The sequence below is a fragment of the Hyalella azteca genome, unplaced genomic scaffold, assembly GCF_000764305.2.
Source record: "Hyalella azteca isolate HAZT.00-mixed unplaced genomic scaffold, Hazt_2.0.2 contig17590, whole genome shotgun sequence".
NCBI classification, from domain to species: Eukaryota; Metazoa; Arthropoda; class Malacostraca; order Amphipoda; family Hyalellidae; genus Hyalella; species Hyalella azteca.
Window position 1 is genome coordinate 91,491 of NW_025947367.1, and position 27,189 is coordinate 118,679.

The window sequence follows — 27,189 nt, forward strand, 5'->3', positions numbered from 1 at the left end:
TGATAATTTCAAGTTCAAATCTCTTACAGGACAAATTTTCAGAACTTTTTATTGTAAGATCCTTGCAAGTCTCCGTAAGGGTGACTTCAGGAAATAAATTCGTACACTTGACCTGAAATCCAGATTCTCGTCTGGACGACAGCAAAAACTTATCCTACCACTGCGCATTCGTGGTCATTTTTTTTAACATGACGCAGATTTTCGACTTAATCGATGCGTAAGTATGACTCGTCACTACCTTTTAATTAATTTTAATGACATCTCTTTATTATTATTAATCGCTTTTCATAGGTAGAATTTGTACGCCGATTTCCCATTTCTTTGTAAATTGTAACTTCAAATTTGGAATGATCGTTAATGTTTGGACTTTTAGCGTTCCATAATTTTTGGGTTTCTTAATTTGTAATTTATTGCCTCATTTTTCAATATTCATGTTGAATCGCGCAGGCTGTTCAGCGGGTTTAGAGGGGTGGTGTCGCCGGTGCTGCGTCTAGCGTTGATGCAAATCTTAGCTGACGCTCCCTACCAGTTCAACCATCGCAGTCTACCTGAACCTCAGTACGACTTCATCGTTGGTGAGTATATACTGTTGTTATCTGTGATTGGTTTAATGAGATGGGTTTAATAAAATTGGTCTATTTATATGGACCTATCGATATGGGCCTATTTATATGGACCTATTGATATGGGCCTATTGATATGGACCTATTGATATGGGCCTATTGATTTGGGCCTATATATATAGATGGGTTTATTGAGATGGTTTCTTAGGACAACTGCGCCTCACGTTGAAGCAAATGTTGAGTGATGATCCCTACCAGTTCAACCATTGCACACTCCCTGAACCACAGTACGACTTCATCGTATATAGGTTATTATATGCTATCTAACGGGTACTCTTCATTTCAACATCGCTATCAAGTTGACAACGTAAATGACTAATAGGTCAACAGGATTAACTTATTTTTTGAAAACTCGATCAATGTTGAAAAAATATTACCAACTTTAACCCATACAAGCCTCAATAACTATTAAAATAATACAATTGTTCCTATCAGATCTCTAAATTCTTTTAAAATTATGTCCGACCAAGTAGCGATCACATAGGTACATTATAACTTGACCTCAAGCCGAGATTTCTACTAAACTAAATAAGGCAGGCAAACATCGCAGGACCGGAACTGAAACGCCGTCTAAACTAGTAAACTAAACAGATGAAGATTAAAAAATTCGTTATCTTGGCTTAAATTTCGGGTTAAAATTACGCAATCAATAATTAGTTCCTCAAACACTGTAGATAAAAAATCGTTTAGTAAAGCGTATTGCCAATATATTTTCGACCTATCGAAGTCTACAAAGGTTGTCCGTTCCTCATGCGAATTTCATGCCTTAAAACAATTTTATTGACAATCCGAACGAAATATTAAGTCTGAATAAAAGATAAAATTTAGTTTAATTTGCAATCTTTTGATATTATGCGAGTAAAATGCACTCTCTAGGCGCCAGCTGGGCTTGGCAGTTCACAGACGATTGACGAGGTGTCCATTTAAAGCTTGTTTCTCACGCAACAATTTTTCATCTTCATAATTTTCTCACACATAAGCCGTAACCGGCGGTTGCGTCGGCAAGGTCGATCTCTGTATAGAAGCCTAAGAATTTTCACAATGCCTTTCCCTTTCAGAATTCCACATGATGAATTCCGTTAGAATAGTTACTATTAATTTTATATAAGCTGAAGAATTCACTGCAGGCAAGATTAGTTCGCCTCTTTCAATCATTTTATCGTCTCTTTAATGTAGCACTGATATAATTGCATATGTTTCTAATCAATTATATCAGCGATATAATTGCACATGTCTCCAATTGCATATGTCTGTATACTTGCATATGTCTCAATTTTTCGTTTTACTTCCGATCTACACATGTTTGCATACATTAGAACAACTAAAGAAAATTGCTTTGCCCAATCACCTGTCATGATTCACTTTTAGCTTCAGAAGACCATATTTCTACTGAACTGAAAAATACTCTTCAATTACGTCCAGATTCAAAAACAGATATCAAGTAGCGTACGTGTGTTTAAACTGTCTAGCAAACTTGAATAGCAATCATACGTGTTAAAACAGTGAAGCTTTTATAATGCTATCCGTTAATGAGTGGCGGGACATCGTTTCTATGGCAATTGAAAATATTCTGTTCTTATTTTGACTGCAAGCAAATCGAAATAGACATAATTTTGACTGCAAGCAAATCGAAATAGACATAATTTTGACTGCAAGCAAATCGAAATAGACATGTCAATAGACATAATTTAAACCTTATAAGTTCATAATGTGGCTCAATTTATCGCAGTGTCGTTTCATGAATTGTAATGAAATAAAATCGGTGCATCCAGAGTTGACTGCGATTAAAATCAAGCACAGCTGCCACAGAGCATTTAATGCATCCTTGGACTGATCAGAAGAGGATGACACTGAAATATTCTACTCACTCGCGTCCAGGCGCCGCTGTCTGCAAAAGCCACTAACCTCTGCTTGGGAAATTTCGAAATAATATCGCTTCTCACGCTGGACGTTAGTGATTGTGCACTTATCGAGTGCACTTGGGGAAATAAGTGAGAATTTTGCCAAATAACGATGCACTTTTCCCCGTTGTGTGGGTCATAATGACCCATTTTTTGCCAGCCAAAAAGGCGTATCAGTGCAGCATATCTGCTCGTTTTTTTTTTTGTGCTTTCTGCAAAGAAATCTCAATACTTATATGTATATGACCCATTGATATTTCTTCATATTTCAATTATATCAAGTTATCATGCCCGTTCAAACGAGTGCAGGACATTCGATTTAATTGACGCTCTAAAAGCATTGATAGAATTAAATTTAATATATTTATTCATAATAGATAAATTTTTAAACTTTGCAGCATTAAAGTTTTACAAGAATATTCAGTAAACTGTAAAATTTGTCAGTGCTCTCTAAATTAAATTTTTCAAGTAAAACCTTATTGGAAACCAAGTTTGTATGGCAATTAGTCTTGGTTTGAGTTCTTTTAAACCTAAATCGTCTATTATTGGAACAAGGAAGTGAACCTCAATAAATAGAATGAGTCTTAAAAAAATACACAGGTAAAGTTGGAATATTTAAACATGACTATTTTCAAGGTGATTTTAAGGCTTCAGGCTCGTTTCCTAGATACGCAGTGACTTCGCAGAAACTTTTTTGATTCTCGGAAATTACTTTTAATTATGGCACATGGTAAATTGAAAAGTAATGGTACATGGTACATTCACAAATATGGTAATTATTTAAAGCCGTCGAGTAATGGTGCCAATTTTATATTAATTGATAATTGAATTCAATAGATTAACTGATACCAGTAATGGGAACTATGATTATCTGTTTAAAAAAAGTCGAGGTTGAGGCTAAAAATTTCTAAACGAAATATAAGATGAATTGGCTGGAAGAACGTGGAAATCATTTTATAATGAGGCGTATTTCTTAAATTAATTGAATTACGAAATACCGTGTGAAGATTTCGCTTAAATTATCAACAGTTGAATACAAAATGTCGAACTATTATTATATGTTGACATTGCCTCTCTGAATTAAACGAGTCCTGAAGAAAAAAAAAACTTTACTGCTAACGATGATAATGCATGTATATTGTTCTTAAATTTAAATTTTACTTGATGGATCAAATTACGATGACATCAAGGTTTAGGGTGATAATTTGGAGGTAAATCACACGATAGAATAATATGATAAAATGTCTCAGCTGAATTTTTTTCCCGAACATAATTGCTGTCAAAACATATTATCTTATTAAAATCATTCCACATTAGGGGAAAGATGGCTTGAATATTGTTTTTCTACCAAAAACATCGGTGAAATATACCTAGAAACTTTCAACTTTACTAAAACCAATTATTAAAATAACTGATGGCTCTTTTACAGTTTATAATTATCCCCGCTTCCCTTCGAGGCATAAATAACCTTCATTTGTATTTCCCAATCCCGAAAGAACGATCTAATTAGCCTCATTTTCAGCGCATGCAATAGAATTTTCACAAAATATTATACCGGCTTCACCAAAATTTGTGAGAATTCTATTTAGAAAATATTACATCTATGCTGTCACTCAGTGGGAGCAGGAGCAGCTGGCAGCATCCTGGCAGCGCGGCTGGCAGAGACAGACGCGCGGGTGTTGCTGCTGGAAGCGGGGGGGCCAGCGCCCCCCGAGACATCCGTGCCGGGGCTTATGCCGCTCACGCTGGGGTCTGATGTTGACTATCACATTAAGCTGAACACCCCGCCTCATCTCCAGCAGGGCTTCCAGGACAACGTCAGTGATTTTCGTTGTTAATATCATAACTTCAAGCGCTGCTTGTAGTCACTGAAGGAGTAAATTTTAGTGGTACCGTTAGAATTTCGATATAAATAAGATTTGCAGTCTCTCGTTGACACATTTTTTTTCGTTTTACAGATAATTATGGAAATCATCAAGACCTCATAAAATTAAAAGCTGTGCAATAACATGAAAATTTTCAGTCCTCGTTCTTGAACATTGGCCGTACCATGGGCGGGGGATCGTCCATAAACGGACTTGTCTATTGCCGTGGCCATAAACTCGACTTCGAAAACTGGGCGAATCTGGGCAACCCAGGCTGGGACTACGAATCCGTTCTGCCGTACTTCAAAAAGTCCGAAAGATACACCGGCATCGTTAATCCCAACACAGGTGGGTGCAAAATGTGGCAGAGCAGTCATGTGTTCCAGATCAGGTGAGGTGAAACGTTGAGAGAACAAATTTTAGGTTGAGAGTATATTTTACATCAACATTTACACAAGCGAGTCGTACAATCAATAGTCTTAAGACTATTCAACTCGATGTAAATTAATGAAAAACTCGATCAGTAGAATTCTTGGCTTGTGTGTGTGACTCCTTAATTATCAAGTTTCGGTATGATCAGTCGATAATCGGAAGGTCAGAACAAGCAAATGCTCAACTGCAAGTCACTGTATGTAATTTTGCAGAGAATTCCACACGGAAAACGGGCTCAAGGCCAGCAATGAGAACATCAAGCAATGATACTGGACTGCCGATGACTAGTCATTCTAAAGCAGACGTATGATGAAAGAGAAAGTGTGGTTATTGGAGGCGTTATTCATGGTTGGAGGCGTGACTCAAGTAGATGAAGAAAAATCGGCGGTCTTATAACCACTGTTTAGTCAAGTCATAATTAAAATCTTGCTATGAGTGAACGACGTTATTTTAGGGAACGCTCAGGTTTTAACATCAGCCAGGAACTATGGCGAGCGAATGGTATTGTTGGAATTTGAGTCACGAGTAGAATTATTCTAGATTTTGCTGTTGCATAAGATCTGTTGGGACAATCTGACTAACGGAATTGCTAAAAATGTTGCTAGAAATAAATTTACTTGTCATTTCGAATAATTTCAGCTGAGAACGGTTGCGACTGTGTATACCAGTGCATACATACAACTGTTTCAACAATATATACAGTACTCGATACAGTATTTACTTATTGGTAAATGTAGATTGCTCTACTCGAAAATCTCCCAATCGCTAAGTGACTATCTTGAAACTTGGCCTGGATGAAAATGTCATCGGCATCACCAAATTCTTCCTTCATTTTCTGTTGTTTCAGAAAAATATCACGGAAGAAACGGACCTGTGGGCGTAGGGCCTGTGTCCTTCAACTCGACTGCGACGGAGGCCTTCCTGAAGGCTGGGAGAGAACTGGGGTACGACGTCGTGGAAGAGGTGGCACCCACCAGATCAGGTGAGTGGGGGAGTGATGTGGTGGAAGAGGTGGAAGAGGTGGCACCCACCAGATCTGGTGAGTGGGGGAGTGATGTGGNACATGGCACAAATCCTCTGTTAATGCCGGTTATGAGTAATGTAAATCGACAAAAGTTTAAATACGCACAAGCTACTTGACTTCGTCGCTGATGCTTGCGGGTCAATGAATTCATATGATGGTAGTTATTGTCTTGTACAAATAATAGTTAGCAGCTAATCACCTACCTTGGTTGTCCAGCCCCTGCGTGGGTGCGAGCAACACCCCGACACATCAAAGTCCTACTGGCGCTGCTTCACCCGTCAGCTCGTCAGCTCCTTCTACCACCCCACCAGCACATGCAAGATGGCGCCCAGCTCAGACCCAATGGCTGTCGTTTCACCGGAACTCAAGTAAATTATTCCAGTTTAAGAGATTACAAACAAGTGCACAACAGCAACTGTTGCATTAAAAATATTAGCAGGGATACCCCAACACTTTCAGAGAACTCGAACTTTTGCCCGATTTAAAGGTACACTTGTTTTCTCATGAACCTTATTTCATCTCCATGCAATGCTTGATTGGGTGTTGGGTAGAAAAATCGTCAACTGACACTAACATATATTACGACAGTTTTTGCGTCAAAATTTAATTTTTGTGGTTTTTGATACCGATGAATAGCGAAAACTGACTTTAATCCGCCAGGGTGCACGGCTTGAAGAGCCTTCGTGTAGTGGACGCCTCCATCATGCCGCAAATCGTCGGCGGCAATACGGCTGCCGCCACATTCATGATCGCTGAGAAGGCTGCTGACTTGATCAAGAGGGACTGGGGGTATCCAGTCTACGCACCTGCTTGATCAAGAGGGACTGGGGGTATCCAGTCTACGCGCCTGCTTGATTTAAAAGGGACTGGAGGTATCCAGTCTACCCTACCGCTTGATCAAGAGGGACTGGGTGTATCCAGTCTACCCTACTGCTTGATCAAGAGGGACTGGGGGTATCCAGTCTACCCTACTGCTCGATCAAGAGGGACTGGGGGCATCCAGTCTACGCGTCTTCTTGAACACGTCTTATGTGCTGGGATATCCGTAAATTGTGAATATAATCGATAAGATTTTGATTAGTGGGGAAATCTTTGTATCGTCGATTTCATCCGGAGTGCAATAATGTAATATTTCAAGATAAATTAACTAAACCTGGGATGACCATCTTTGCCGTGTCAAGTTTTAGTAATGAGAAGTACATTAATTTTCGATACAAATTTTTCCCGTTCCATCACGTCAAAGCTGCAATTCAAGTAGATAGAAGTCCCACGCATATCGATTTTTTCTTCTAGAAAAGAGCTTATAAGTATTTTGAATATATCCATGTATCCGAGCGATGGTGAGCCGAGTCTTCCCTATATAATAAGTCTAAGTCGTAATATCAATTGAAACGCACTTTTAATCAATTCATCGTAATTTTTAATGAAGATGCAAATTCTGCTAGTGAGTCTAAAAAATATTTGAAGATCTTGGTAAGATCTTGTCTATTTTATCAAGAGACGAGGTAAAAAAGTACAAGTTAGGTCTTATGAATCGTGAATCGTAAATTTATTCTATGACATTGCCGAACATTAATGTGATAAAGACGTATCCCATTTGCATATGAGCTGAACATATTTTTTTTCGCCCTGCAACCCCATTGGAAACTGGAGGTGTTTGTGCGCGACGGTTGCGACGTGACTGTGTGGTGCTTCACTTGTAGTTATCTCTAGTAGTGTATTGAATGACCTACTTGTACCTATGTCAGTAGTAGGTTCATTAGTAACACGGAGGTGCTACTAAACTTCTCATGCTATTAATTATTATTTTATTCGCCAGATGCACTTCAAATACTCCGTTTCAGCCACTTTTTTATGCTAGGTGAAAATTAGCGTTGGCTGCAAACGCATTGTTTCCTACAGTTAACTAAAACGAAAAATTCTTTTCTTTTCAAAGTATTAAATTAATTTCTTAAAAATCGCAGATTACGGCAAAGTTTGTAAGTTTATGCATTTGTGACGCGTTTTTTTCAAATGTGCTAATGAAGTTAACAAAACTTCATATCTTTTTCAGTTTTGTCATAAGAACCACGTCTACTTACTACATTTTATTCGTGGTCTGAAGTTTTTACCACTCGGATAAGGGATTTTGCTGTTGTGGGGATTTCTGAAACCGGCATTCAGGATTTACAAATAACGGTTAACTTGCCTTACAGGGTTTGCTATGTTCTACCCAAACCTCGCATTTAATGCTACACTTATTAGGGAGAATAAATGAATTATAAAAAGTTCAATGTATTCCCAATTAGATAGGTAAGAACTTGGCGAATTGGACTCTTAAAACTAGTCACAAGAAAGATGTGCCACAGACTTAAGTTTGTATGATTTACTAGTATTTTATCTCGAAAAGAGGTAGTTAAAACCACCTCTCTGCACAGACTGAACTTGATTACGTATATTAAGAGGCAGTTTTTTTCTCTCGTTATCTAAAATGTTCATTCAAGTTGACTTTGTGGCTACTATTCATTTAGATAACGATATCGAAAAAATTGAAATCGTGCAATTCCTATCATAACAAACTTAGGACATTCCATGTTTAGTTTTGCACAGGATTTGCATGCCTGTTCACGCTGCCACCATATAATTTTAAGATTTTTTTTTCTGGACGCCTATTATGCATTTCTATCTTTAACCTTATTCTGAATATCGTAAAGTAATTTTTCATACTACGGTACTCAATTGTTCATTTAGCAGCTACGTACTTACATTTTTGTAATTGCTACTGAAACCGACCTAATCACAAAAGGCTGCCGGCAATATAATATTATATTAAGAAAAGATTCACAACGTTCAATGAATCTTAGTTAACTGATGATAAAAGCATCTCCGTTCATTCCTTGGCAACAGAAGGAAGTTCAAAAAGACTATTGGCAAGCGCTGTGTTTTGAGCGGCCATGACTTAATTATAGTGCAGCAGTGAATTGATGGCTCCTCCTTTTTTAAAAATTCTAACGTAATAATTATATATTATGGCTTTCTAAGCTTTAATATGCTGAAAAAAAGATGAAATTTTAAATGCTTCTGCCCCTAGACTTAACGAATACGCGTACGTACTCGTGTCCATTTATTTTTAATTATCATTATGCGAAAATTTCCAATTAATTTTTACTAATAAATATAAATTCAAAGATATTTTTCGTTAAGTTTATTTCCCTTCCCCTCGAGAGAAATGGTTTCAATAAATCAGTTATATAATTCACACTAAATTCCTCTACGGTAGTTTGACCGAATGGTTCGAGAATTCATGCACATTGAAGTTCATTACAAGACAAGATTTTGATTTTATCGAAACTCTATTCATACACAATAATTTATCTCTATATGCATAGCCTTTATAAATTCACTTAGATTTGGCTTGGCACAATAAGATTGAATTTATAAGCATTTTCATACATCGTTGTCCGAAGACAGTTATTACAATTTTACCTTATCTTCATTGGTGCATCAAATTTGCCGGTGTTGCTTAGCCTTTAAACCTAAATTGACCAATATGAGGCATGTTGCCCTGAAATAATGTCAAAATTTTTAACGGATGAATATTGTGAGCATTGTTCAAATAAAATTCCCGTTAAAAAGTAAACCCAGTGAAATCGAAGCCTAAACAATTTAGGCATGACAAAGGAGAATTATTTTAAGCGAAGGAAATAGCAACTGTCCCAACGGTTTATATGAATATAACGAATATTTATATATTCATTTAAGAATATATATAGAATATAAACATAAAGAAATATTTCAGAATATAAATAATTTTTAGAATATAGATAATTTGTTTGTTCGAAAATTTTTCTTCTTGCAATCAATATTGATACCAGATCAAAAGAATTTGATATCCTGTAATTCCAAATGAACTTTATGTTTTATCTATCTATATTGTCATTAAAAATCCTCCAGGAGCACAACATTACATTCAATATTCATTGTAAAGAAAACTGGATATTTGGAGCTTAGCTTAATTTATATAAAAAATTAATCTATCTCGTTTATATTCTCTATTATTCATATTTAAAGTCGCAAGAAAATATCAAAAATATTTAGTACATAAAATGAAATTGAATCGGTGTAAATCATTAGAGGTAATGACAGCATGGTTCGCAGAAAAAAAGTTTGGGTCAAACACAAGCGAAAAAAATCAATATTTGATCCTCTTCGTCGACGATGTTCCATGTGTCAGTGATGAGAAACTTGGTCACCTCAGGAGGTGATGCTCACCATCATATGTCATTGGAGAGACCTGGGGCGGTACTATCAAAACTCGCTAAGTGAACGTAAGTACTTACGCTCTATTTTCTTGTCTATGATTGGTGGATTTTGCTTGAAAGGCCGTCAATGATTGGCTGATGAACTTACGATCTCTTAACTTTTTTTGAAAGTATATGCCTAGGTCACCGGTGCAGGTGATCCTCACCTTGACATGTCACTATGAAAAATATGTCACCGGTGCAGGTGATGCTCACCTTGACATGTCACAATGAAAAAAATGTCACTGGTAAAGGTGATGCTCACTTTGGCATCTCACTATGAAAAATAGGTCACCAGTGCAGGTGATGCTCACCATGACATCTCACTACGAAAAAAGGGTCACCGGTAAAGGTGATGCTCACCTTGACACGTCACCATGAAAAAATAGGTTACCGGCACAGGTGATGCTCACCTTGACATGTCACTATGAAAAAATAGGTTACCGGTGCAGGTGATGCTTACCTTGACATGTCACCATGAAAAAATAAGTCACCGGCACAGGTGATGCTCACCATGCAAATTTAGTGTAGAAACTAGATCACCGGTACACGTGATGCTAACCAATCGCTGTACAAACCATATCACCACCGCAGTGATGCTCACGAGAACTTGTCACCGCAAAAACTTGATCACCGCGACCGCCTATGCTCCGATGCTCATCACTCAGTGTCAGGGTCAATAAGATGCCGAGCAAGAGGCCGCGCGGTCTCAGCCTCAGTCCGCGTCAGGATAGCTTTCCATTAACAGTGCCTTGTTCTGGGACACCGGCAATATATGTCCTCTCATTTATAAATGATATTGTTATATTAACCCAGCTTTCCGTTAACAGTGCCTTGTTCTGGGACACGGGCGATATATGTCCTCTCATTTATAATGGATATTGTTATAATAACCCTTCATATTTTTATTGATTTTCAACGTATTTCGTCATGATGCTAGACTAATGAAATGATGAGTGGGAGTAGTTTACAGTAAAGATATAAACAGACTTTAATTTGTTTCATACTTTTTTCATTTACTTATTACTCAAAATATGACTAACAATAAGACATAACCCTCGGTATACTGAGTTGAACTATTGATACTATGTAAACATTTATATAAGAATAGCATTGACAGCCATTAATTATTCAATGTAAAGAAATAATACTTTTGAAAAATTTTATGCCACGTAAAAAATTTTTTTTATGCCACACTACCATATATTGTAACTGGATTCCTAACCTTGAAATTTTTAGGAAGTAGAATTTTTGGAAATTTATAATGAAATTCAAAATAACTATTATTGTATGCAAGTTCTCATTCACTCATAAATAACTAATAAAAATGTTATTAATCTTGTAGCTGGAATTCGAAACTGTAAAGTTGTCAAATTTTTGATCAGTAAGTCATTGTCTATAGATATTCTACTTTAAAATGTGTGATATGTATTAATATATATCGATAATTAATCGATATATATATTAATAAATTATTGGAAGAATGAAATTTTATCCGATTGCCACAGTTCTTCATGAGCGGCAGTGCGGTTGACAAGTATTTATCAATTTCGATGGACTCGAGTTTTTACGAATAAAATTTTTGAAAAATAACTCAGGCTTCTCATGACCAGATGAATGGAACATATTGCCGAAAAAATTCATTCCTTAATACTATGATTTTGATGAAAAAAATGATCAAATGAACAGACAGCAAGTTTATTGAAAATTTTTTTTATTTGTACATGTGAATGAATTCCAAGTTACGGGTCATGAAAAGGCTCTTAATATAAGTTGCACTCATTTTATCGAATCAGAGCTCTTTAAAATCTAAAATGATGGAAATAATCTTTTAGTTAAAACTTCATTTGCTGTATAAAAGATACAACATCAATCATCTCTCGTCAGTGCAAGGCTTAATATTGTACTATAATCGATCTACATTTATTAAAATTATTAATACATAAAAAATGTCCGCGCTTGCGTGGATACAAGTTATCTAGGTTGGGTATAATTAATTATTTAGACTATATTTAATTATTTTAGCAATTAAGGTCTGAACTTCGTATTTTGTTGACATTTTTCCGGGTGTGTGGTGAAAATTCCTGTATACACACCAGCACTTGCATCTTTTCTGCAAAAAATGAGTTTCATAGTTCATACGGAAACAATTGTACAAAAAATTAAGAATTGTTTGTAATAGTGCAATATCGGAAATCTTTTTTCTATTTCTTCGGTGTAAATCCCTGGAATAAGCACGTATATATAATAATTATGGAGGCATCTACAAATGGGCTGTAGGAATCCCGTACATATCCCATAGCAACCGACGGGAGTAGAGTTCTCCCGGTGAAACTCTTTGTTAGAAATTTGAAAGGTCAAATCCATTCAAATATGCTAGAGGTGAACTCCGATGAAAATTAGAAATTTGCACGTGTTCGAGATACGTTTTTTTAAGGGATGTATGAGACAGCATTTTTTTAAATTGAAGAAATCTTCTAGTTTTAGCTTGCTACATTTTATTTGGAGTTTGGAAATCTCCGATGACCTTAAAAAATCCTGCAAATTGTACTTCAAAGTCTTCAAAGATTACTTCCAAAGATTCTCGTAAATCCCGGAATTCGTAAAATATTATAACTTTTTGACTTCATCTGATCAAAACTTTTTCAGAGTTTTTACTTTGCAGCTTGAAACGAAAGCTCTAACTTCCAACCTATAATCTAAAAATTTAGTTATACTTCATTAAGTAATTATTTACGAGTCGAGTTATCCCGGTGAAACTCCCAGTAAGAAATGTGAAATCTCGAATGTTTAAACAATATCTTGATATTTGTCCAGAGAAACGTCGCTGGTAGCCTTCACTGCTAGAAGACCTCCAGGAAATAGGTTGGTACGTGCGACCTGAGGTCAAGTTTAGGCATTTGCGTGTGGACGGCCAGAAAAAGCAGTCCGTTTGCTCTGGTAAAGAGGGCAGGTCCTCGACACGATGCATCTCTTCGGCCTTTTCGATGCGTGAGTTGGCAACCTCGATTGTCCTTGACACAATATTATGCTTCATTCATTATTGTGTTCTGCCTCAATTCCTAATATACCTTGATGACACGTAATCTCATGTTGCATTCATCATTGTATTATGTCCGAATTCACGTATAATTTGATCGCACACAATATCGCGTTGCATTCATCATTGTATCAAATATCAATCCGTTATATATCTTATGGATATGCTTTCTTCTTTATATCTTTATATCTTTTTTATATTCTTGATATCTTTATTTCATCAATAATAATTCGTGATATCTTGCGATGACACACAATATCAGGTTGCATTCCGTATTTCATTAAGTCCGAATTCATGATTGATATAAACGATTTGATAAATGTTTGCATAATTTTCTTTGGCTGCTTAATTATTCAAATTTAAAGTTTAACAAAAATTTGAACAGGTTTTTGACTGGGTTGCGAGTAGTGGCATCGCCCGTAATACGTCTTATGTTGATGCAAATCTTAGCTGATGCTCCCTACCAGTTCAACCATCGCACCCTCCCTGAACCACAGTACGACTTCATCGTAGGTGAGTCATAAAATTATGATTCTCAAATTTATTTTTATCTCTGATTTCAAATTGATCACAACTCTTCACTTAAGATTCAGAAAAAATACAATTTTCTGTATTTGCCAACGTCACTGGAGTAAAAATTTACCTGATGTACGGTGTGAAGTAGGTATAACCAATTAATACTTATCAGTTTTGCAATTCAAATGCAATACAAATACAATTCCGTCAATTATATTTTGTTAAGCAACTACTTTTATCAGCTAAAACTGGTAATATTAATCACAAATTCATCAAGAATTGAAAGCAAAGAGAGTAAGTAAATTCATCATGTCTTCATAAAAAAATTCATCATATCTTCATCAAAAACGTTTCTGAGACCAACTCCATCATTGACTTTTATAATTGATAATGAAGCTGGTCACCGCAACGTTTTCGATGAAGATATGGTGAACATATTTAGTGTTTTCATTGCTTTAATATCCTTGATGAACGTAATATTTAAACTGACTACGGATTTAAGCACTAGTTAACGAAGATATGATTGACGGAATCAAATATTTGTTTTATTTCGTAATGATACTCGGTTATAGTTTATAGAATAGTACTGTATGTAAGTATTAATAAGTTCAATTTATTTTATGCATAAATAATTCAAAAATTACATTTTCTTCAATTAAATTTTCATTCCAGCAGAGTTGGCAAATCTGGGAACTGGTAATTTTTGTCCTTGATTCTCCCTAGCAAGCAAGAGTATGAAGGTTAAAAGATAAAAGCATGACTTTTCAAAAAAATAATGTTTTCATTGTTAAAATAGGAAAATAGTGGCTCGATTTGGTGAATTGAACTTATGAAAATAGAATGAATCTCATTTAAAATATGGGTTTTGTAGAAACGATTAAACCGTGACATTTGAGAGATGATTTCCCAGCTTCAATTTTATTTTCTCGTCATGCAGTGACTTAACAGAAACTTTTCAACACTTGAATGTGCAATAATGCTTAGCCTTACAGCTTGAACGTCGATCTATACATACATTTGTGAACTTTTATATTTGCTTGAATCTAGTATTTCCTTGTTGAAGCCAAAATAGCCGATGATCATTAATGACAAGATGGATTTAAAAATCTCGTTGCACTTGTCTCTTCCAATTTCCAAATTGAATTACGATAATAGTTGGAGAAATTCACATAATTCTCGATTTTTTAGGACAATTCGGAAATTGTATTATTTTATAAGAATGCCATTATATGAGTTCATGAAATTTTGTGCCCTCATTTCATCTTTTCGTAGACCAAACAAACCTTCGAATTAAATTCATAAAGAGAAAACCACATTCAATTATATCACTAACTTCTCCAACAATATTTTAAACATTCCCCTATTATTTTAACCATTCCCCTTTTAACCATTCCCATTCCCCTATCACTAACTTAACCAACAATATTTTAACCAATAAAATTCGATGTTACAATGTTCTTCATTTATCTTAACCTATATTTCCTTCAATAAAAAAAAGTACTTTGCTATACTATGAAAATAAATACTATGATATAGTATTTATTTAGCCCAACACAATTATCAACTAAAATTCATGGCAGTAAAACTCAAGATATTCCTGTCACTCAGTGGGAGCAGGAGCAGCTGGCAGCATCCTGGCAGCGCGGCTGGCTGAGACAGACGCGCGGGTGTTGCTGCTGGAAGCGGGGGGGCCAGCGCCCCCCGAGACGTCGGTGCCGGGGCTTATGCCGCTCACGCTGGGCGCCGATGTTGACTATCACATTAAGCTGAACACCCCGCCTCATCTCCAGCAGGGCTTCCAGGACAACGTCAGTTAAAATCACTTAGTATTTTACAACAAACTTTTGAGGCTGCGGCGGTATAGTACCATTAAAGAATGCCACCATGAATACTATGTTACTATTAGTACCAAACGTTAGGGTATGGTATATGGTACGGTATATTATGACATGGCTTCAACAGCAGCGACAGTTCAACCGAATAATAATTCAACCGCCCAACGTTCTGATTGTGAAAGAATTTTCTGTTTGTCTGGTTTGTTTTAATATTTCTAAATATAAAGTAACTCAGTATTTAAGTAAACGAATGAATAGACGAATAGACGATCATATAGAACGTTTTTATTTGCTGAAAAACGCAATTAACGTCAGATTGCTTGGCTATCTATGATCACATGAGTTAGAGATGATAGGTTTGGATATCGTGTGCATGTATTAATAATTTGATAAAGTATGAATACGTTTTTAATTACAGCTTTTGCTGTCCAATTTATGTTTTTGGATTCAAATTTTGTCTTATACTGTATTACTTCCGTCACATGATGTCGTTCCCTGTACTAGATCTTTAAAAATTCTCTACTAGTATAACTATTAATAATGGTATCGTTAAAAAAATTTCAGTCTTCCTTCCTGAACATTGGTCGTACGATGGGTGGGGGAACGACCATCAACGCGATGATATATTGCCGCTGCCATAAGCTCGACTTTGACAGCTGGGCCAACCAAGGCAACCCAGGCTGGGACTTCGAATCCGTATTGCCGTACTTCAAAAAATCCGAAAGATACACCGGCATCGTCAATCCTAACACAGGTAGGAATATTAATTGTACCTGAATTAATCAGTAGAACGATTGAAAATACCTGACTATGTAAGTAAAGTATACTAAAAATCTTGGCTCATGTCAGACTCACAAGTCACGATGGTTTTAATAATAGATATCTATATTTTTATAGTAAATATAGATATCGTATGCTAATACATTATATGTAAATATCGTACGAATGCTCCAATCGTGCCTGATGGAGATTGAATTGATGAATCAAATTTTGTAATGGTGAATAAAGGATATTTGATTCAGCGGACTTACGTTTACGATTCACTGGGCGGAACAGTCTTATTCATATCAGAGAATAATAATTATCTAATTGTTCTCTTTATAATTTTTGCATTTATATTTCTTTGCTTTCTGAAATGCATGACTTGGCTATCGTAAACGAAACACAACAACTGACATAATCCCTATAAAAAGCATAGACATAAACTATGCACGCCAAACAAGCAAGAACAGATTGGAAGGTCGACAATGCTTCAGATATAGAAATCACTGTGTTTGTTTTGTACTACGTAAATTACAATAGAGTAAGCAAGGTTCTAAATTGATACATGCAAGTCATTGAGTCAAGAATTCCGTATTGGAAAACGGGCACAAGGCTGGCAAACAAAACTCATAATAATGCGTTTATTCGAGGGATTGATGCGTCATCTGACGTCTGACGAAAGTAAAAGTGGTCAATCTATTATCAAGGTATGACTAAAAAATATAACTCAGTACTCATTGCAGTGAGTGACAGAGAGCGCATTTTCTCGTCGACGAAAACGTGAAATCACGGTCGGACAGATAGACGGACAGATGGACAGACAGACAGACAGACGGACGGACATGGCGAGCACAATAGCGCCTTTTTTCCATAAATTAGAAATTGCGCTAAAAACATAGAGAAAAGTCATAGGCGTTACAACTGCTGTTTGGATCACCGCAATAAAATATTTGACCGATTATGATGTGAATATAGATTGTTCGGGCTGTCTGATTAGTCCATGAATTTATTTTTCTTCACTCTGGGCTTACTTTTGATTCTAAATTGAAAGTTGAACAAAATTCTACTTTAATTTCTGGCCCATCGCGAGATCTACAAGGTCGTGCCACTGTATTGTGTTCTACGTAAACAAATGAGTTGTTCTTCAAATAAATCATTCATGAATAATTGTTAAAGTTATTTTGAGCATAAAATTTGAAATTAGAAAACTTATACATTTATGAAAATAATTATCTTTTTATTTAGCTACGTACGAATTTTATAGGCAAATTTTCTTACAAGTGTGCAAAGCCGAATTGAATCGGGAAACGAAATTTTCAAAGGTGGTATCAATCAATGTCCAGCTCATAATTTACTATGTAAATGATCATCCAGAAGAAAATTGCGATTTATTACGTTCATTGCAGAGAAATACCACGGAAGGGACGGACCAATAAGCGTCGGGCCGGTGTCCTTCAACTCGACTGCGACGGAGGCCTTCCTGAAGGCTGGGAGAGAACTGGGGTACGACGTCGTGGAAGAGGTGGCACCCACCAGATCAGGTGAGTGGGGGAGTGATGTTGTGGCACCCACCAGATCAGGTGAGTGGGTGAGTGATGTGGTGGAAGAGGTGGCACCCACCAGATCAGGTGAGGGAGGAATGTTGTTTTTACGAGCTACGGCTTTCTTTAAAAACTTATCTTGCATGTTTGACAATAATTCTGAATGATCCGTTATTTTCGATAGTTTCCGTCACTGAAGTTGTACTCTCCTCCAAGGGTTCGTGCTTCAGTTGAACAGCATTGAAAATGGAGTGCGTCAGACGACGTCCGAAAGTTTTCTTCGGCCCATCGTCAACAAGTCCAATCTTTTCGTCTTGAGTGGAGCTCCTGTCACGAAGGTCCGTTCAAAATTTGAAATTATTTAAATAAAGCTAGTAGTATAATAAAAAAGCTTCTCTGATAAAATAATAATGTATGGATTTCAAAATATAATAAAGATTATGAATGCAGCTATTGAGATTTGTTATTCGACGATCAAACGGCAATAATTTCACTTAATTTTTCGATGAATTAACAAAAAATTTGTTTGGAAATTTTATTTAGATTTTTTCTTTCAGATTTTATTCGACGACAATAAGAGAGCTATCGGGGTGGAATACTTTTTCAATAAGAAGGTAATTGAGAATACTGCATTTCATTACGCGTGATGTTGCTAATTAAACTTAAAAGTTAGCTTGGACAGTAAAATTCTTAATATGCGTACAGCAGCTCAATTAAGGGCAAATCAGCCTAGTCAGTACAATATCGAATGATTCTCTAATGTCGTTTACAACTTGAATTTAAAGCTGTTGCACTTCGAAACTCAACAAAATGCTTGTAGCATAAATTGCCAAAAATATCATGCACAGCCAAATGTAAACCAAACATTTTTAATTTATAAACTGTTAAGTTGGGTTGGCATTTGAGTTCAATGTTGCGGTATTATAATCATCCAGTAAATATTTGTCTGCTGCAGTATAAACACTTAATAATTATACCAGTATAAACTGATGGCTAACTATGCTGTTTTCTGATAAAACACATCAAATTAACGTACTTTCAACGTATCATAATATGTCATTACCTTCCTGTGTTTCGAGCAGAAGTTTGGATCAAAAGAGCTGCTAAATTAATTTAATTCTCACAAAAATTTAAATTATTACAATTTTATTCGTACATTCTCGATCGTATCGGATTGCAAAGATTATTTTAGGAATATATCTTTCTAGATTGTATTTCCCAGACTGAGCTAAACTCAGCTACAGCGTTGGAAAGTTAATGCTGAAATCCTGCCGTTCATTTGTTATGACATTTTTTAATGAAGTATTGAGCAGTGTTGAAAACTTTTCAGAAATAACATTCAATTTGCATATGTAATGGATTTTAAAAAGTAAAATTTACATATAATATTTATTTAAAATAATTCAAGCATCAAGTTTGAACTATCAAATATTCTCTCATAAGCTCGAAAGCATCTGACTACACTTGCGATAATAGGAATCGCATAGGATAAAAATAGTTCCAAAGCAACATCGTGTGATATTCGCGCTTTGCTGCCAGAACTCGAATCTGAAACTCACTGCTCCATTGCTGCCAGCGGATAAATTTTCTAACCAATTTTCAATGTCCTCAAAGCACCGGAAGGTTAGCGTACAGAAATGATAAATTTTCTAACCAATTTTCCATGTCCTCAAAGCACCGGAAAGTTAGCGTACAGAAAGGATAAATTTTCTAACCAAGCGACGGAGGCCTTCCTGAAGGCTGGGAGAGAACTGGGGTACGACGTCGTGGAAGAGGTGGCACCCACCAGATCAGGTGAGTGGGGGAGTGATGTGGTGGAAGAGGTGGAAGAGGTGGCACCCACCAGATCTGGTGAGTGGGGGAGTGATGTGGTGGCACCCGCCAGATCAGGCGAGGGAGGAATGATGTGGTGGAAGAGGTGGCCGTTGAATGATCAAGTGCTAAAAGCGATTTAGCGGACAACTCGCACCTCCCGCTATAAGTGATGTAAAGAAGCATGTACAGGGATGTTAGAGATAGCACCCAGGCGAGTGATTAGCGATGTTGTTAATGATGTGGCATCTACTAATTAAGATATTTGCATTAATGTAGAAATTAGTAAGGGTGGTAGCAGTGCCAGCACCAGCGAGTTTAGGTAAGTAACGTTGATGTGTCACTTACGAAATCAGCGAGAGATTTTTTCCAAAATGCTTCCAGGGTTAACATGTACCCATTCAGTTAAATGAACAAAAAGTGACCGAGCATTGTGGTTTCCTAATAATATCTATCACCAGCTGTATGAAATTATCGGTTTTTAATATGCGATCATCAATATTAAAATGTATTGGCCAGGATTCGTCCTGCAATTGAACACCATCGGTGCAGGAGTGCGTCAGTCGACAGCTGAACGTTTCCTGCGGCCCAACGTCCGCAAGTCTAATCTTTTTGTCTTGACACGAGCCCCGGTCACTAAGGTGGGTATGCGAAAAATTTATAACAAAATTATCGATAAAAACCACTGAAAAATTTAGTGTTGTTGAATTCGACTAAATTACCAAGAATTATAGTTTTTTTTCTTCGTTATTGAATGAACTGCTATATTTTGTTTGCATAAATTTATAAATGATTTTTTATTGCAGATTCTGTTCGACAAAAATAAGAGAGCCATCGGGGTCGAGTTTTTCTCTAACAAGAAGGTAATGTAATGATTTATTTTTTACGGTGAAACGTCTCTTTCAAATGTATGAAAGGTACCGTTGAATTAATTTCAGATGAATTGTGTTGTCTGTGGCTGAGTTTCATCTAGCAAATCTGCAAAAAAACTGAAAACTTGTTGAGTATGAAAAAACTTTCTGTAACTTCAACAAACACTCCATTGTAAGAAATCTATAGTTTACAACAGTTTCCCTATTATTTTGCTACAAATATTATGACTTGCGCAATATAACTGGTAAATGGGTGTAATTTTAGGAACTATACAATTGCGCGCCCAAAAGGAATTAGGTTGGTGGGAACAAAATATCTTTGGCTTCATTTTCGTATCGAATTGAATTTCACGACATCATTTAATGGTCATTAGGCAAAATATCGCTTGAATCGGAGCAAGGAGCAATTCTGAAAATTTAATATATCCTCCAAAGAATCCCATTCCTTATTCTTTTCGAAATTAATTGAAATGCTAATTTGATATCACAAAAAAAAAACTTGGACATTTGATTCTTTGAGCAGGCAGTAACTCTGAAGATTTTTCTTGCCTATTTTCCATGTCCTCAAAGCACCGAAAAGTTAGCGTACAGAAATAATAAATTTTCTAACCAATTTTCCATGTCGTCAAAGCACCGGAAAGTTAGCGTACAGAAAGGATAATTTTCTAACCAATTTTCCATGTCCTCAAAGCACCGGAAATTTATCGTACAGAAAGGATATATTTTCTAATCAATTTTCCATGTCCTCAAAGCACCGGCAAGTTCGCGCGCGGAAGGAAGTGATCCTCGCCGCCGGTGCGGTCTTCTCGCCACAAATCCTGATGCTGTCCGGCGTCGGTCCTGCCCGACACCTTCAGGAAATGGGCGTGAGTGCCATTTAGTTTATAGTACAATAATGACTTTTGCCAATTGCTATAGGCATACCAATGACTGTCGCACAGATTAATAGCGCATTTTTGTTTTGAAATAATTGTTTATTCTGCCACTTTTTCTTGCGTCTAATTCGAGAAACCAATTGAGCATTTGGAGACAATCTATTAGGTATAGGTACTCAGTCAGAATTCTGGAAGAAAAACGCTTAAGTCATAGCAATTGGATTTTTTTTCTTCGTTAAATTCATAAAAGTGACGCTTGTGATGATCCATTTTCACAATTTCTTTTCATTTTTTTTTTTTGTTAATTTTCTTCTCATGCAATGCAGCAACGTAACTTTAATGATCGATTCAAAACCTTCTTTTATATTTCCCTCGGTTTAGAAGTTTGTTGATTACATTTCCTTTCCAATTAAAATCATGTACTTTTATCTCCGCGTGCAGCTAACGTCAGCTGATCAGGAAAAAATACGTTTATTTGTGTATTAAAGAAATCTTTCTTTGTAGACGAGAAGGTGTAGGTCTAGTTATATCTACAATCATGTCTACGACATGATTGTGGTAAGGTGATTATCTACATGGCATGATTATCAAGGTCACAGATAATCATGTCAACGACATGATTGTAATATGATGATTATCTGCTTGACATGATTATCATAACACAGATACATTTCAAAACATGATTATCTGTGGTCATCAATTTGTTTCGTAAAATTTAACTAAACAAAATTAGAAACAGGATATGAAATTCGGTGATAGAAATATTAAGGTATTTTTTTAATAGCCGTTTTTAACAAGTTCAAAAAATAACAGATCAAAGTACTACATAAACTCGAAGGGGTTGGACGCAACTACCAGGACCACGCCGCTATCTACAACCTGCCATTTGCTGTCACTGATGGCGTCACTAACTCCATTTTTGACTTCCTAAGTCCTAAGAATCTGGTGGATTATATTAAGCAAAAATCAGGTGAGGAAAAACATACCATTTTGGTCTACTTACCGTCAGACCGTTCGTTTCAATAGCTAAATATCGAAAAAGAGTTTCTATTATTTGGATGACAACTCAAACTCGTGAAAATTTCATGCACTTTCCAATCATCATTATTATAATAAAGATTTAGGTTTCAAACAATTTTAAATTGTTCGAGATTAAAAAATGCGTGCCTACTGTCTAAAATTTTTATATATTTTAACTTAAAATATTATAGTTACTATCTTGGAGTTATGTAGTTATTAATTAGCGTTAGAACCATATTAAAATATTGTACGTCCATGTGCATGACAATCGAACGCCTCTTGCCTAATAGATCGAATTACCGTTACTGATACACATCGAAAACGAAGAATAACGAGCATTCTAAATTTGGTTACTAATAAATATAGAAATATGTTAACAACACGTATTCAGTATTCATGTACATTCAGGACCGTGGGCCCGACCATTCGGAGTAGAGAGCCCGTCGTACGTCAAGCTGGGAGACGGGCCACTCGACTGGCCCGATGTCAGCGTGCCTCTCATGAACACAGCCCGCAGCAACCTGGGACTCATCGTCGCTGTGTCTGATGGAGACGATCTCAGTTTGGAGGTACAATTACATCGTGTTTATCTTTGGTGTGAACATAATTTTGTGGGAAATTTTCACCGTTGAATTCGTTTACCATCGAAACGAAATGTTTCGGCTTAACCCTCTACCGCCTCACATGAGTAACCGGAACAATATTGTCACAAGCCTACCTCCCAACAAGGATACGCTGCTAGCTAGTGAGCGCAAAATGACTTGCACTGATGTTTGCCGCCACATACGACAACTTTAAATGTTCTCTGTTGCGTACAAACTTCCTCAGGTTGCTACACTCAATAGTTTACGTAAAATTTGAAGTTAGTTACGCAAGTTGAAATTTATGTTCCCGGAGAGTGACATACGGCGGTAGAGGGACTCTACTAATGGAGAGAAGGCTTAAACCAAGCGACCTTGCGTGGTAGTTTGATAGCTCATGCAGGTGCAATTTTATTATTATTGAGCATGGACCTGCGTGCTGAATTCACGATAGTTTGGTCATACGAATTTCGAGCCAGGCCCGAAATTTCGTGCATGGCTCATTTTTATTCTAAACGGGGTGCAAAAACCGTACGTTCACAATCCAAAATCTGAACGAGAATGGCAATCTAAATAAACGATTTTTTGGAATAACATATGATTCAATAACATCTTATTCGCAACAAATTATTAACTGGGAATATAGCTACAGTATGTTTGCTGAACACGAGGTGTTGTTATGCAGACCTTCGAACGGTTGCTTGGTTCGCTGAAGAGACGATCTATTTTATATCTTCTACAATCTATTCTAACTATAATCCCAGACAATAGAGCATAGTTGAAACATTTTTAACTAAACGAAAAATATATCTGGTATCCAAGATATATTTTCTAGACGTTATCCTACGCTTTGGAAAACGAGCTGGAATATTTCCAGCTCTTTTGTCCATGCCAGACCTTCAACCGGCTGCACGCCCCGCTCAAGGGTCCAAGACTTGTTTTCCAGACGTTACTCCATAACCACAGAGCCATAGTTATAATAATATTCACCAAACGGAATATATTTTCATGCCAGACGTTCGACCGGCTGCTCGGGCCACTCAAGGGTCGGGACACGATCGCCTTCGTGCCGATGCTCCTGCGGCCCAAAAGCCGCGGTCGCGTCACTCTGAAATCAACGAGTCCGTTTGTTCAGCCAAATGTCGATCCGGGCTTCCTCTCGCATCCCGACGATGAAGAATTACTCATTAGAGGTCGGTTTCGAATACCTTAATTTGAACGCACATCCGAAATAAATAGCGAATTGTTTATTGCATTTGCAAATTAGTAATTTACTTTTTCGACAAAGAGTCACGACTGTTAGTGATTAAATAATAAAGCGTACTGAAGAACACGAATTTTTATTTAAGTATTTTGACGATTTTAGCCTCTTTTTTAAACTGAAAATTAGATGTTCTATAGCAAGACTTAGCAGATTCCTATTAAAATATTCACTTCTAAACGGGGCAGTCAAATTAAATATTAATCTTGTATTCCAGCGATCCGGTTTTCTTTCTCCATTGCCAACACCAACGCCATGAAAGCAATTGGAGCCAAATGGCTTTCCAAGGTAAATACTTCAGAAATGTTTAAACTTTTATATAGGGGAATTTAAAAGTTGGATAGTGTTGAAGCTAACGTAACAATTATGACACAATTTTTTCTACTGGTGAGAAAATAACAAATATTTATATTTATGAAAAACCAGGTATGAAAAGAAAGAAGCAGATTATTATATTGGCAATGAATTAAGCAAAAGAATCTGATGCCACGTAACGTTCTCAAGCGAGAAATTATTCGTATGCCATCATAATGTATAGAAAATGAGAAAAATCTTGAATTTAATAGAACATTATTACCACTGATTCACTCGTCTATCAGTCCATTTGGAAACCAAACCAAATCTTGTGAAAACAGAATCAAATTACTTATCATAACGGCTAAGTACCATCCTGGGTTGCACAATCAAATCTTGTCAATACAAGACAAATTTGCTCGTCGTAACGGCTAATCACCTACCTTGGTTGTCCAGCCCCTGCGTGGGTGCGAGCAACACCCCGACACATCAAAGTCCTACTGGCGCTGCTTCACCCGTCAGCTCGTCAGCTCCTTCTACCACCCCAGCAGCACATGCAAGATGGCGCCCAGCTCAGACCCAATGGCCGTCGTATCACCAGAACTTAAGTAAATTTTTGTAATTTATAGGATTTTATCGACATTTTTATTGTATATAATTCTTATTACTAAAGATACCTTAATACCCGCGAAAGTCGTGTTGCTTTTTTCAAGCAAGATTTAAGAAAAACCATCTCAACTTGAACTTTTAACAAGCCAAGATTTACGAATGTTCTCTCGATAATAATATCACCTTTTTTCGGGTCCGTGTGTAACAGGACTATGGGCAATTTACTGATAGTTATTTTACATAAATTCATTATTTATTGATCAGGGTGCACGGCTTGAAAAGCCTCCGTGTAGTGGACGCCTCCATCATGCCGCAGATTGTAAGCGGCAATACGGCGGCTCCGACGTTCATGATCGCTGAGAAAGCTGCAGACTTGATCAAGAGGGACTGGGGGTATCCAGTCTACCCGCCATCTTGATTCCGTCTTTAGGCTAAAATAAATAACTATTTAACTGAGTAATCAATTAGTTATTTCTTTATAATTTTTGCTTATTGCGTTCCAGAATATCTGCATTAATTTTCCATCTTGCAATTGGATTAAAATTCAGTTAGACCGAACACATCATATAAAATTCTACGCAATTTATAATATTACCAGGCTCCCGCACTCTAGACCCTGGTAAATTTTTCATAAATATTGAAGTTACCGCTTGCTAGCCTGCTACTCAGCAGTAAGTTGGTACTTGGTAATTCGAACTTATTACATACATTTCGACTGTTGGTATGGAAAAAAATTAAAATTAAAAATCAGCTTTTTACTAGGCCATATTGAACATAACATTGCTGTTCTAAATTCACTTCGAATTCTTTCTTACGCATTATCAATAATTAATACTGTTAATAAATAATTGAATGAGTTCCCATTTTGTTATAAATAACGAACTTGCTTGTACTGCCCTTAGGAACTTATGTGATATATGCTTTCGACGCTGATGTACAAAGTAGATATAGATTTCTAACTTAGGCTGTGCGAGGGGCGAATATAATCTATCAATTGCTCCAATAATCGATCATATTTGCAGGCTATCAGTTCAATTGGAATCATTTGATTAATTAAATAATTCAGAATAAGTTGTGTTGTGTATAAATATAACAGAAAACTAATAATATTTAAGCTGTGCTGAGTTTGGTGAAGAATTTGCTGTGGTTTCGGTAAAGAAATTTTGACGATTGCTTCTACGCTTGTGAATGATGGGGCTAACCGAAAAAAAACTTTTTCTTGCTTGATAACAACGAGAGCTTCATATCTACAGAATATCATATCATTAGGATAACATAGTTTAAGACTGTCATGAAAGTCATATTTAATTACATGATTACTTTTCAAATTTTGTGTCGTCGTCTATTTTACCTCAACGAAAACTTAAATTTTCTTAAATTTACCTCCGCAAATTGCCAAGCAAAGAAAATGCCTAGAAAACTCATCCCATTTTCATAGTAATGGTTTCGGAGACCAGTTCCAACAACAGCAAAATTTTTGGGAATTCGTATTCATTGAAAATATGAAGAATGTTACTATAATTTTCTAAGCGTTCAAAAACTTAGTTATTTTTTAATTTAAACACCGACCTATATAACATTCAAAGTAACGAACAACAATTTATTAGATCCTGATAACTTAGAATTTCCTTGAAATTGACACCGTAGCTTAGATAAATTCTATTTTGCGGGAAGAGACCAACGGCAGATTCTCAGCCAAATAGAAACTCGTACACTCAGAAAAATTAAAGGATATTACTGTCTAAATAGTGATCCACTTTCTGCATATAGCACTGATACAATTTTTTTGATGGACCAAACTTGGTTAGGATGTCCCGTCCTATGTCAAAAAGTGCATCGCTGTTCGGACAACATCTGACACATTTTTTTTAGTTTACCATAAGCCAGGATGTTGCAGCTATCAACGCATATGAATTATAATAGATCTTATTAAGGTTGGTGATAAATTTACTATGGAATCCTTAAAGAACTCAAATACACTTTAGTACGCAGATCATTCATTTTGGGCAGGGTGGGTGTTTTAACCCACTGGGCAGGGTGGCCCAG

The 27,189-nt window shown here is 36.4% G+C and overlaps 1 protein-coding gene across 3 annotated transcripts; it reads left to right on the forward strand.

Moving 5' to 3' along the window:
- LOC108668436 (glucose dehydrogenase [FAD, quinone]) lies at positions 1-26,476 on the forward strand. 3 transcript variants are annotated; one of them, XM_047885319.1, is made up of 15 exons: positions 1-217; positions 448-575; positions 4,142-4,341; positions 4,548-4,737; positions 5,669-5,736; positions 19,547-19,613; positions 20,151-20,272; positions 20,438-20,494; positions 21,256-21,369; positions 22,192-22,348; positions 22,807-22,967; positions 23,995-24,172; positions 24,458-24,528; positions 24,991-25,142; positions 25,408-26,476. In XM_047885319.1, the coding sequence occupies exons 1-15, from the start codon at positions 189-191 to the stop codon at positions 25,559-25,561; spliced, it is 1,848 nt and encodes a 615-aa protein (XP_047741275.1). In that variant the 5' UTR covers positions 1-188; the 3' UTR covers positions 25,562-26,476. The 3 variants fall into 3 exon arrangements, with proteins under 3 accessions (XP_047741275.1, XP_018011151.1, XP_018011152.1); XM_018155663.2 differs by lacking the exons at positions 1-217; positions 448-575; positions 4,142-4,341; positions 4,548-4,737; positions 5,669-5,736 and adding exons at positions 12,761-13,116; positions 13,551-13,678; positions 15,290-15,489; positions 16,081-16,270; positions 17,685-17,752; XM_018155662.2 differs by lacking the exons at positions 1-217; positions 448-575; positions 4,142-4,341; ... (3 more) ...; positions 20,151-20,272; positions 20,438-20,494 and adding exons at positions 12,760-13,116; positions 13,551-13,678; positions 15,290-15,489; ... (2 more) ...; positions 18,036-18,157; positions 18,377-18,433.
- Positions 26,477-27,189: the final 713 nt, after the last annotated feature.

Bases quoted from the DNA above. Each gene is read 5' to 3' on its own strand.
- LOC108668436 (XM_047885319.1), top strand. From the start codon at position 189: ATGACGCAGATTTTCGACTTAATCGATGC. The intron at 20,273-20,437 runs GTGGGTATGCGA...TTTTTATTGCAG, and splicing joins CACGAGCCCCGGTCACTAAG to ATTCTGTTCGACAAAAATAA. The intron at 22,968-23,994 runs GTACAATTACAT...TTTTCATGCCAG, and splicing joins GAGACGATCTCAGTTTGGAG to ACGTTCGACCGGCTGCTCGG.